General features: G+C 33.0%; 1 protein-coding gene across 1 annotated transcript; it reads right to left on the bottom strand.

Annotated features, from left to right (window-relative positions):
- Positions 1 to 8708: 8708 nt before the first annotated feature.
- On the bottom strand, positions 8709 to 11289 carry LOC127138256 (NAC domain-containing protein 35). The gene is made up of 3 exons (XM_051064662.1): positions 10853 to 11289; positions 10329 to 10597; positions 8709 to 9680 (listed from the first exon to the last, which is right to left on the bottom strand). The coding sequence occupies exons 1-3, from the start codon at positions 11160 to 11162 to the stop codon at positions 8946 to 8948; spliced, it is 1314 nt and encodes a 437-aa protein (XP_050920619.1). The 5' UTR covers positions 11163 to 11289; the 3' UTR covers positions 8709 to 8945.
- Positions 11290 to 13074: the final 1785 nt, after the last annotated feature.

Raw genomic sequence — 13074 nt, forward strand, 5'->3', positions numbered from 1 at the left:
TATATACAACATTAATCCTCCATATATACAACATTAATATATGATTCTTTGATCAACAATATACAACAACATATTCATGATTTAGTAAAAGTACAACAACAATATATAACATATATACAACAACAGCATACAACAACAACATTCCATACATATATGTACAACAATATACAACCTAGCTATATGATTCTTTGATCAACAATGAATTGACACAACTCATCCTTCATTTCATCCAAATGAGCTCTTGAGTAAGATTTGTATTCCTCAAAGTACTGCAATTAAGAGAATAAAACATATTCATGATTTAGTAACAAATTAGATGAAATATCCGATAATATTAAAATAAACCCTAAGTTATTATTCCATACCATTTTTGGGATGTCTATACGATTCAACGCAATGATATCTCTCATAAATCTCAATACAAAAAATCCGCAATCGACCGAATTATTTTGCTGATGACACTACACAGAAAAACAAACAATATATATATAGTTAATTTCTTACAAACACTATTATAAGCAAAAAAACAAACACTATTATAAGCAAAAATAAGATACTTAATATATACCTGAACTCTGACCCAGGTAATGTCCTTCCTATTACGGTAATTCTTTTTCGATCTAAATTTTAGTATTGCCCTAACAAAATAAAAACGTATATTGAGATCAATCTGACAGACATAATTAAATATACAAATACACACGAATATTTAGGGGAATTTCACTTACGCGTCAACCGTCTTCTTCATACTCGGATATTTACTCCAATCACCCGATAACGAATCGAGATAATACACCATTAGTCTCGAAAGATCCATAGCAACCAACACCCAGTGACCACTGTAAAATAAAACAAAAATTTAGATGCATGAAAATTTTCTACGTAAAAGATATACATAGATTAGAATGAAATTATTAGAAAGAAAATCTAACTCGTTGCCAGAATTAAACGGTAAAAAATACAAACTGGGTGTAGTATTATCGCCGGCCGCCATGAATCTATCGACTAGTTCATTCTTTACGGATGTTGGATTTTTCGTTATTAACGTTGTGTTGATACGGGAAGCAGCAATAAAATTGAATCGGTTACACAATTCAGTTCCCCGCATCAATGTTACATACATATACCTTAAATAGAAACATAATAAACATTAGACTACTCATTGAAATGTGTAAATAAATTGTTCAACTAAGTAAATAATAGATTGATCGGAGTACCATATGTATGTATGAATGACAGCGATGCCCAATTCTTCGTGTTCAAAAAGTTGTTGCATGTCCTCCTTTGCAATTATTTCGGAATGAGCAATTCCGAAAACACCTTCATCAAAATCTACAATACGGATGGCGCCGTGCATAATATCGGACTCTTCCACCATTTTCTCAAGACGCATCATAATTTGAGATTTTGTCCCGGACGTCGTTGGAATATCGTTACCAGCTTTTTTCAACTTTCGACCGGGAACCTAAAAATTCATATAAATTAAATCATGACTTTTTGTGATGCAACAGAATCGTTGCGTATATAATTCAGTGGGTATATATATTTGTACCTCTTTTTGAGATGCAACCGACTCGATGCGTCTTGAAATCCCTTTACCAGCTTTATGTGTGGGTCTTGTAGGAGTCTAACATTACCATGTAATAAGGATTGATTAAATATCATAATTGTAGCTGAATTGAAATGTGAATACTAAATATTCATAATCATCTAGAACATATATACCTCGGCATCTGGGAAAATTAGATCTGACGGCCATCCAACAAAGGATCCGACTGCATCTCGCATCAACGTTGTCTCTGAAACAACGTCAGGTAATGGTAGAAGCGCGTCGGTATCTAATACAAGGTCAACCGAAACTTTCATATATCCCACCGGGAGGGGATTATGGTGAAGTAATTCACCCGAAGTGTTGTGCACTTTTCCCTTGCCAACCATGCGATAAGTTGGTGACGATAGATATAGCTGACAAGGTGTAATGCCCTAAACCAATAATAAATGTTATTGTTAACGTGTATATGTGTCAAGTAAAAAAGTGTTATTTTAATTTCATAATAACATATATAATTACCTCGGGAAATTTCGGTTGACAATTGATACTAGCTCGGTCACTAGTATCTTTTGCCTCGGAACCGCACCTTTCCTCTCTATACCTTGCATTCTCCTTTTGCAGTTCGAGTACTTGTGCCCTTAACTCCGCCAAGGTCTCCATGACCTCTTTGTTGGTAGGATTTTTTGTTTTTGGTTTTTTATAAAATGACGACGGAGTCACACCAAAACCCTTACCCCTCACACGACCGGAATACTCAGGAACATTTAGTACTCGACTAAGTACGCTCCTGCAATCCTGGACCTCGGTTGAAGGTAAGGTTTGGGATAAAGTCTCCTGAAATATTATTAGAGGAGATTAAAAATGAATTATATGTCTAACAAAATTTTCGATATAATTAAAGAAATAATGTTACATATACTTACACATTCGTCATAAACATTTTGGACCGCTTCAACGACAGCCCCATCCTTCCCAACCCGAGCAGCCTTCCACAATACGTGCTCCGGAAGAGATGTTGTGTCACTTTTCTCCTCGGCTAGCTACAAATTGAATCAGATTATAAGATCATCAATTATAACATATTGTGACAATGTATAAGCTCATAGCATTTGAATATACTCACAATTCTTTGTTGTAACCGTGCATATCCCGTACGCCCTTTTTTGTACGGATACGCGGGTTTTGATGCCCTTTTCCGATTTTTGTCGCTTACTTCCTGGATAAAAAAGTTTAAGGCATATTAGAACCAAGTAACTTAACAATTGTATAATACCATAATTAATAGACATTACATGGAATTTTTCGTTTCTTCGTTTGGCAACAAAGTTATCCCATTCTTCGGCTGAAATAATCTCGGCATACTTCATTGGCCGTTCTGCTTCAACAAAGTTTCCTTCCTCATCCTTGAGAAATTTGTTGGACAAAAAGGATCGAAATCCTCGGAGTCTTTTTCCGGCCAATTGAATACAATATTTTTGCCGGCTTTCATCGATGTGAAAGGATCTCTAAAAAACATACAAATGGAGTGTGTTATTATAAGTAATATTATAACAATATATGGTCAACAAATAGTCAACAAAAAAAACATATAATAATATATGGTAAGTACCTGTATCTCGGACCATATTTTTTCTTTGCCAACCTTCAATTCCGGACTTCTCCAATTATCACATGTAATCGGAATATGTTGTCGAACAAGGGAACCAATGTAACTTGCCAACATTGAACCGTTAGGCTCAATTAATTGGTCTTCAGCACTCCAATGTACTTCGAACTTTTCACCCTTGTCTCTTGCACGAATGATTGACTTCATAACAGTCAATCCTCGTTTGATTTCTTTTTCAACATTGTTACGTGATCCACTCGCGTCATGGGTATCGTCTTGGTTAGCCATTTTATCTGTAATATAGAAATGATTCAATAAGACCCAAGTAAGACAATGACCATATTCGTGAAGCTACACAAAAAACACATTCATATACCTTCCATTTCTCTCATGTTACAACAATCTAAACTCTCTCTTTTTTTCATCATTATTGAATACAAACTCACACACACCTACTGCATACAAAAGACCAATGCAAACTTATGGTGTTTGGAACATGAACAAACTTGCATCCATAATCATCAAACTTCCAAGCACAAGCTCAAACACACTCCAAATGACATCAGTTTTCAATCAAAAATAAAAAACCTTACAACAAGGTGCTCATGAACACCATATAATGCTCGTTTGCCCTAAACAACATTAATCAACATAATGCACAAAATGTAAAACTCAGTTTAGAAAATGCCCTAATCAAACACCTGAAGAAAGTGAACGGTAACGATGGAGAAGAGAAATACCTTCAAGGTGACGGTAACGATGGAGAAGAAAGTGAACAGCGACGGTGGACGCAGATAACTCAGTGAACGTGAACGCAGCAGCAGAAAAAGGCGACGGCGACAACGACGGTGAGGGAGGGAGAACGAACGGATGACGAGAGTAATCGCAGTAGAGAGTAATCACAGTAGAGAGAAAACCCAGTTACGTAAACGAAATAGCATATAGAGAGGGAAAATAAAGAGACATGCAGTATATATGTTATAATTTTAATGTTTAATAAAGGACCTTAGAGGGCGCTTGTGTAAAAAAAGCGCCCTTTAAAGGGGGCCTAAGAGGGCGCTTCTAAAAGCGCTCTCTAAGGCTTTCCAAAAGCTCCTTATAAACTGGAAATGTACATGGACTTAGAGAGCGCTTTTTTAAAAGCGCCCTCTAAGGGTACCCTTAGAGGGCGCTTTCATAAACGCGCCCTCTATTGGTGTCCCTCCATTTCCTCATTATTTTTTCGCTTCACTTTAGAGGGCGCTTTGTTACAAAAGCGCCCTCTAAAGTGCGCTGTCTATTCCTCCTTATTTTTCTCTTCACTTTAGAGTGCGCTTCTTTAAGAAAGCGCCCTCTAAGGTGAGCTGTCTATTCCAGTTTTTGGCGTAGTGTATTACATCAGGAAGTGTGAAGCTGGGTATGTTGAAGTTAACTAGCGATGTACTTGCAGAAATCAAAGAGGTTCAGAAGTTGGACTTGAGATTGATGGATCAATTAGAACTTATTAACCAAGCAAAAGGAATGGATTTCAAGGTAGGAGAGAATGAGATCATCAAGTTTTGGGACATAGTTTGTGTGTCGGATTTGCAAGAGCTGAAGAAGATAATTCTATAAGAAGGTCATATGAGTAGTTTTAATATTCATCTGAGATCCATGAAGATGTATCAAGATCTCAAAAGGATGTTTTGGTGGCCAGGCATGAAGAAGGGCGTTGTAGAATTTGTGTACTCTTATTTGATATGTCAAAAGTCGAAGATCGAACATCAAAATTCGTTTGGATTGATGCAAGCTTTAAGGTGTCTGGACTACAACTCCAAAAGTGAGTAGCTTGTAAAGTGATTTTAATTCCCCTTCAATTAGACCTATTCATTTTGATCAATTCTCACTTTGTCTACAATCTTTGATAGAGTTTGATTCATGATCTTCGTTATTATTTAGCATCTTTAGTGATATATTGTATACAAAGACATTGTCAATTTCGACTTTATTTTGGTTCCATCACATTCCATTCATGATATAATTTATCGAGATCTCTTTATTTTCATGAATTTCAAGTACCTAATTAGTTCTTCTGAAACTCAAAAATAAATTATGTCAAAGTACTATTAGAATTTTCATATCCTCACTCGAGTCATCTTTAATTCATCTCATTTTCTTGTAGAGGACTTTTAATATTGAAACCAACTTTCATACCACGTTTCATGTGCGGTTTTAACTCATTTGCAATATTAATTTGTCCAACAAAAGAATCTACTTTCATACCCTTAATATTAGAAAAATTAATTTCTCAATTAATAATCACCCTACTAGACTACAATCAAGTATCCAATTATTTGCTCAAATTATATATAAAAAATGAGATTCATATCAAAATTATTTTTCCAATATTAAGGGGAGAGATTAAGCGGCTGAAGAGTGAATCAAAAGTTCAAATGAATTTGTAGGACATTAATTTAAATTTATATTGCATTAAGATGATTGTTCATATAATTATATTGTAATAGTTTTACAAAATTATGTCAAAGACCTACCTTTGATATAATCCATATTGGTCTTTTATTATTTTATTTTTTCTATAATACATGTGAATTTATTCTTCTAATTTGTTTCATGAACAATTTGTTTCATGAACGATATCTTACACATTTTTTATAATTCATGATAAAAAGTTATTCATTGCGGAATTCTTTAGAGATTATTTATTTGTTCTAAATTCATTATTTTGATATAGCTTAGTAAGTTCTGCGTATCAAACATTTATTATTTACTATTGATTGAAACTAATTAGAAGAATAAAATCATATGTATTATAGAAAAAATAAAATAATAAAAGTTTATCTTACACGGACAAAGCGGGGCTATATATATATATATATATATATATATATATATATATATATATATATATATATATATATATTCCAATCTCTAAATTTAAGAGGGATCATTCGTTAATTAAATATTCAACAAATCTAAAAATTCTGTTGCACTTCTCACACGGACAAAGTTTATCTTAATGTTTTTTTATTTGTTTTTTTCCCGACTCCAGTCAAACAGTTGAAATGAAACCAATTCTTCACCCACAATCTATGAAACCAATTCTTCACCCACAACCTATATTAACATTTCAATTTCAACCTTTATGATTGAGAGAGATCCTTGACAATTTAAATATTCAATAAATTTAAAAACCCTCTTGCACTCCTCACATGTACATAGTTATTTATTTTAATGTATTTTTCACAAGTACACATATCTATATATAAATACCTATATAGATAACATTTAGTTAAAATACCTTTAATAGTGTGAATTTGTTAGCAAAACTTTATGTTTTGGATCTTGATATCATGATTTTCACAGTGTTTTAGATTCTATAAATAAAACCGTAAAAGCGTACCCGGATCCATGACGTCGATTCTTGTCTGATTTATTGATCCTTGTTTGCAATTGTTTTCTCCTCTCTTCCTTCTTCCTTATTTGTATCTTTGATGATGAAGATACTTTTGTGTATTTGTGAGAAAATGAGAAGGAATGAGAAAAGTTTTATTTTTTTGGTTGCCTAAATGTGTCATTTTATAGACACTTTATTCCAACAGTCATATTACACCCCAAGAGTCATGTCCCAACAGTCATGAAGAGAGAGAAGAGGGATTTGTATTTTGAATTTCAAAATAAAACCCCATTGACTTAATTATCCATCTACTAAAATAATAATCACCTTTAGATGTCTTTTATTTAAGTCAAAATATTGTTTACATTAGTCACATCTAATTAATAATAAATTAATCCAACAGAATTTTCAATGTAATATTAATAAAATTGCTAATTAAATTTTTTTGTGAAATGAAAATTAAGTAATTATTGTTTAGGATATGTTTAGAAGAATAAAACCAAATATATTTTACAATAGTTATCTAAAGGCATCTAAAGTTTTGGAACACATTTAAGATGCTAAAAACATTAATTTTTTGGAATAGAGTTCAGATGTACATAATCTAGATGATATTATTCCATACACCAAACAAGAGCATACCAACGTGGTTTGAATCCAACCCTTTGTGATTTTCCTTTCACTGCCAAACAGTTTGCTCAAAAGGACAGGAAAATCACAAAGGAAATAGCAGGAGGTTCATATTTATTTAATGGCCACCTTAAGAAATCAAAACTTATAAGTTATATTATTATTGTCTGTCCTGTCCCATTTTGCAAAAACCTAATATTCAAGTGTTTTAAGTTGCTGTCATGGTGTTAACCATTGATTAACCATAAAATGTTTTTAAAGAGGTAAACCCCACAATGTTGTAGTGTCTACTTTGTATGTGCATGCATATGAAGAAACTTATTTAGACTTATATGTATAGCATAACTATTTGTGAAGTGTTTGAGAGAACTTATGACATGATTCTTGCTCAATGTGTCAAAGAAGCCATTCTATCAAGTCACCTAAGAAATTGGGAGAGAGTGTATTGATCATAACTTTTATACCCTAGCTAGGTGATACACAAGATATTAATGTCTACGGTCCCTAATATGGACCTAAAGAATTGGTAGAAGATGGACTCTATAATTTTTAATTAAGTAGCACATTAATTTATTTTTGACTAAAAATATACTATTTTATTAAAAATGCTTATAAAAAAACTATTTTATTAAAAATGGTGGAAGTTCATATTGAACATTTTTTTAATGAAATCTAGCTATATAAGAGTCCCATTAAATACCATAAAATTATGATAAATACTGAAAAAATATTCTTATTCTTAATTCCAATATTATATATATATATATATATATATATATATATATATATATATATATATATATATATATATATATATATATATATATTAAAATAAGAAGTATTTTAACTCATCACAAAGAGACAAAATCAAAGAAAATAGATTAAAAAAAATTACAAATAAAACAAACACTCCCAAAACCAACATAGAAACAAAACCCAATGTTGTATTAATGTAGAAGTTCACATTTGAACATTTTCTGAAATCAATATTAGGAGCATCCGAAAGTGTTTCTTTCCTTAAACTTGTAATAAAAGCCTCATATTTTAATGATGATGAGTTCAGCTTTTAACTTTAACAAAATTTTACTAGACCAAAAAATAAATAAATTTGGAGGATCCATTTTAAACATCCGAGATTATGAGGAACATTTTAAAAGGACATAAAATGTCTTTGCCTAATTCATACTTTGATAGATTTTTATCTTTTCATTTTTTTTAAATGACAAATATATAATAATAAAAAGATGAATAGAAGAAATCCTCTAAATTCACTACAAAGGTACAATGTCAAAGAAAATATATCCAAAAGAAAAAAGCAAGTATAAATAAAATAATCACTTGTGGCATAGCAATCACAGAAGATTATTTACCCAAACAAAGGAATTTAGTTTGGATTCTTAATCACATCTATCAATTTTTTTTCTTCCTCTAGTTAGTAGTTTATTTTCGTATTAGCATATGATTTTTTCTTGTTTTGAATAATATAACATTAACATATTATATCTCAAACTTAACCTAAACATAACTGAATATATACATAACAAAAATGAAAGGAAGGCTAATAGGAAGATATCATCCATATAATTGTTGAGTCATGATACAATTATATATATGTTACTTCAATCTAGGATACAGGCCGAATAATCAGAGTAATTAGAAAAACAACCTACATAAAGTTGATAACTGAAATCAGCTAGCTCATGTATCAATATATATTTGCACTATAGTAGGTTGATTGATGCATATTGATATAATTAAAACTTATAGAACTGAGTAATTAGTGATTACTTGAAGTCGCCGCCGGTGTTACTGTTGGGATGGTTATGATCTTCAGGAATTGGATTCCAGTCCCACAGTCTGTCAGAGAATGTTGTTGGTAGTTGATTCGGTAGAGACATTGGTTGCATAAGCAAAGTAGACAAATGATTAGGATTTGGATTGGAATGGTTTTGAACATTGTAACAGTATTGCTGTTGCTGATAACTCACAAGCCTGTTAAGATCATCCATCATCATTGCAGCACTTGTCGAACCAATGGTAGAACAACTCGCCGATGCAGCTGAGACAGGGAAAATAGCACCACCACCACCACAAGCAGAAACTAACACTGAGTTTCCTCCTGCATATTGTACTACTTGCCTAGGTTGTTGTTGTTGTTGCTGCTGCTGTTGTTGCATCATTATCAATTGTTCTTCTTCTTCTGCACTGTAAGTTGGAGTACTGTGGTTGTATTTGGATAAACCAAGAGCTGTTGTCACTTGATCTGAATTACAGTCACCGCCGCCGCTGCTATTATTGTTTCCATCCATTTTATTAACTATTTGATTATCAATTACCTTTGAAGATTGTCCAACAACAAATCCTAATCCCAGTGTTTCATTCTGTTTGTTCTTCTCAGAATGCGAGGTTCTCGATGACGATGGAATCGAGGAAGGTCTTGCGATTGGAAGACAACGAGGGAGAGAAGGATGATCTTCTACTCCAGCTCTCTTGTATACGCGACACAGCGATATCTCACCCTTCAAATTTGAATCCAAACAAAAATCAACATTTATTAGTTACTATTATAAGAATCAACAATTTAGCAAACATTTCATATGCATTATTTTGATTAAAAAAAAAAGTACAGTGTGAATCTAACAGCACCATGAAAGTGATCACGAGAGATGAAGGGAATTAATTAATTTGTGGTCAGAGTTTTCAAATTCATGCATGAAATCGTACATGTGTATGTTAGAAAAGGAGAGAGAAAGAGAAAGAGAAGGAAATTAATCACAAACGGTGATAGTTGTTGTAAGTAGCCACTGTTTGTTTGTACTCTCTTACTCTCTTTCTTCTATCACGTATTAATTAATGGCTTCTTCTTCTACTTCCAATTTCGCTTCTCTTCTCACTGATTGATTTGAATATTATATATATGGTTACAGGCTTCTACTGTTTTGTTTTGGTGTTCTATAGATTTGAATCTATGATTACTTCCAAATCAATAACCTAATCGATTCTGAAAAAAGCTACTATAATAATTAATATAGCTCTTTAAAACTAGGGTTAATTGATTTTTCAAAACCAAATTAAGAAACAGTTTGAATATATTTTTTTATATGATGAAATAGATGAAGAACAAAGACTATTTGATAATTAAGAAGAAGTGATTTGAATTTACATACCTTTTGATATCGTTCGGTTTCGTGTTGAGGTAAGCGATACTCGTTCATAATCCAACTAGTTCTTATACCTTTAGGAGCTTTACCAGAATAGAAAACTAGGGTTTTCTTCAGTCCAATTGATCGGAAATTTTCAGTTCTAATCATCCTATCAGCTCCGGTAGCTTTCCAATAACCAGAAGTTGTTACGCGATTAGGACGATCACCGTTTCTATACTTTCGATCTCGAGGCACATAAAAGTACCATTCCTTCTCTCCAATCGCCGCCAAAGCTGTTCATCACACAATCCATTTTCAATCACATAAACAAAAGCAATTGGTGTATGTGAATTATTGAAGAAGAAGAAGAAGAATGATATATTATATATAGTGAGTATAGAATAGTAGTGCTATATATAAAAAATGAAATTAAAGATGGAAACAAAAAAGTGATTGTTGCCAGAATTGCTTCAAGAAAGGGGAAGTTCTTATATTATTATATAGATATATATATGATGATGACTATATGTATATATATATATATATACCAGGAAGTTCCCAAGGGTCATAGCGATAAAGATCGAGAAAAGTGATAAGCTCAACGTTGAAACGCTTTCCCTCAACCTTACGGCGAAGGTAGAATTCAACAAGTTCTTCTTCAGTAGGATGGAAACGAAAACCTGGCATAACCATGTCATGCTCGTGATCATCATCAACTATAGCTGTTGTTGTTGTGGTAGTAGCTTTAGTAATTATATTGTTATCGTTGGAGTTAGAAGTTCCATCTTCGTGAGTATTGTTGCTCAAGCTCATGGTTATGGTTGGTGATGATGTTGCTGCTCCTCCTGCTATTGCCATCCACTCTCTCTAACTAACTACTTAACAAAAGTCACTTTTTGGTTTGCTCTCTCCTCTTTTATAGTGTTATAGGAAAATTAATTAAAGATAAGAGATTGGTATGTAGGAAAATTAATTAGAGATAAGAGAGATTGGTATTTTATTTTACATATATGTATATATGTATATGTATGCCAATTGATTGAGTTTTTTTTAATTTATAATTTTTTAGTTTCTTTTACTTTTGATAGATGAGGAAAAGAGAGAAGAAGTAGAATTAATGAGTTATGGGCCCTACACTCTAGAAAATGACTTTTAAGAAGAGACAGGGTGGACACAGCCCCAAAAGGGGTGCCATTTGCTTGGACCTTTCTTCAACCCTTACTAAACATATATCGGATCAAAATACCATAAATAAAATTATTTAATATATATGTCTATGTTTGCTAAAATATATTATTTGGAAGTTTGTAGCAACAAAATATCAATATCTCATCTAATTAAAACAATTTCAGGTCGTCCATACTACGCAAATAGCACAAAAGTCTAATAGGAGTGAAGAACGACATTCAGGATAGTGGGGACAATCTAATGGGTGTAAATACATATATTAAATCATTTTTAGACGTTATATTAGAGGGGACAATCCCACCAACATAACCAAGGTCTTGGCAGAAGGTCGTCGACTGGATCTTTAGGTACAATTCTTCTTGAGACAGATCCCCGTTTTGTTTGCGATACATCTCGGCCCCTGTCAAATAGTAGCTTTGGGTCCAATACTTGCAAAAGACATCCGAGTACGCGGGTGGGGGACCAGACTCTAACCGACAGATATTTACATGTGCCTCATAACTAAGATAGGTGATCAAGAAAAAACAGTCATCGGAATGTTTCACACTATTAGAATAAGCTTTGAAATATTTGATGTTCTACCTCAAAGAACACAAATCAGAGTCATTCACATGGTTGGTGCTGATTTGAGTCTTGAAAAGGTGGTAGAACAACGTTAGAGTTGGTTTTCTCCCCTTATATTCACACAAATGCTAAAAAACTTTGATGAATGCCCAACTCACTAAATGTAATTGGGAAAGAGCGATAAGAAGATGATTCAGTATGCCAATTTCAAACTCATTGAAGGAGAGGCAATACCCTATGAGAAAAAACAAGAATTCATGGAAAGCGATCACACATCAGTCATATTGATTGCAGATCCTCTTATCCTTGTCTCGGGGAAACATTCCCTAGTCAATCGTAGGACCCTCATCAATTGCAGTTTGGTTGAATGCTTCCTTACGAACAAAGGTGGAAACAGACTCCAATATCTATGAATCCACCCAGTTTGTCGAAATATTACTAGTCTTCTTGGTCGAATTTGATATAATAACCATAATTAATTTATGTTGCAAAGGTTGCAGGTACAATATGGCAAGCGAGTAAGCTCAAACACCCATTATCTCAAAAATCCTAAGAAGTTGAATGAAGGAAAAAGGAGAATATTGAAATCCATGACTTAGAGGAAAGATCAACCAAACATAAAAGACTAACACCAGTCCACGTGATCAACCAAACTTGATCTTGCATTTGGACGAAAAGCGTTCCCAGAAATAAATGATAAAAAAAGAATGAATATTTTGTCGATCAACAACTACCGGAAAGATAAAATGAAGCTTCAAAAGCCTTATATACCTTATTCGGGCTTTGTAGGCCTTAAGATCACTCATAGTACCAATAGTTGAAATCTAGTCAAAAATAGTTCAATAGACACTCGAGCAATCTAAGATAAGATAAACATCATTATTAACCAACGTAGGGATACATGTCAATCATTTCTAACACCACGATACGTCTCACAGAGGAAACATTTAATACATTCATTCCTGAGAGCAGAAACGTTCCATCAAAGATCTCCACGTTCTCGAAATTCTTGGTTGTA

The sequence above is a fragment of the Lathyrus oleraceus genome, chromosome 4, assembly GCF_024323335.1.
Source record: "Lathyrus oleraceus cultivar Zhongwan6 chromosome 4, CAAS_Psat_ZW6_1.0, whole genome shotgun sequence".
Lineage (NCBI taxonomy): Eukaryota > Viridiplantae > Streptophyta > Magnoliopsida > Fabales > Fabaceae > Lathyrus > Lathyrus oleraceus.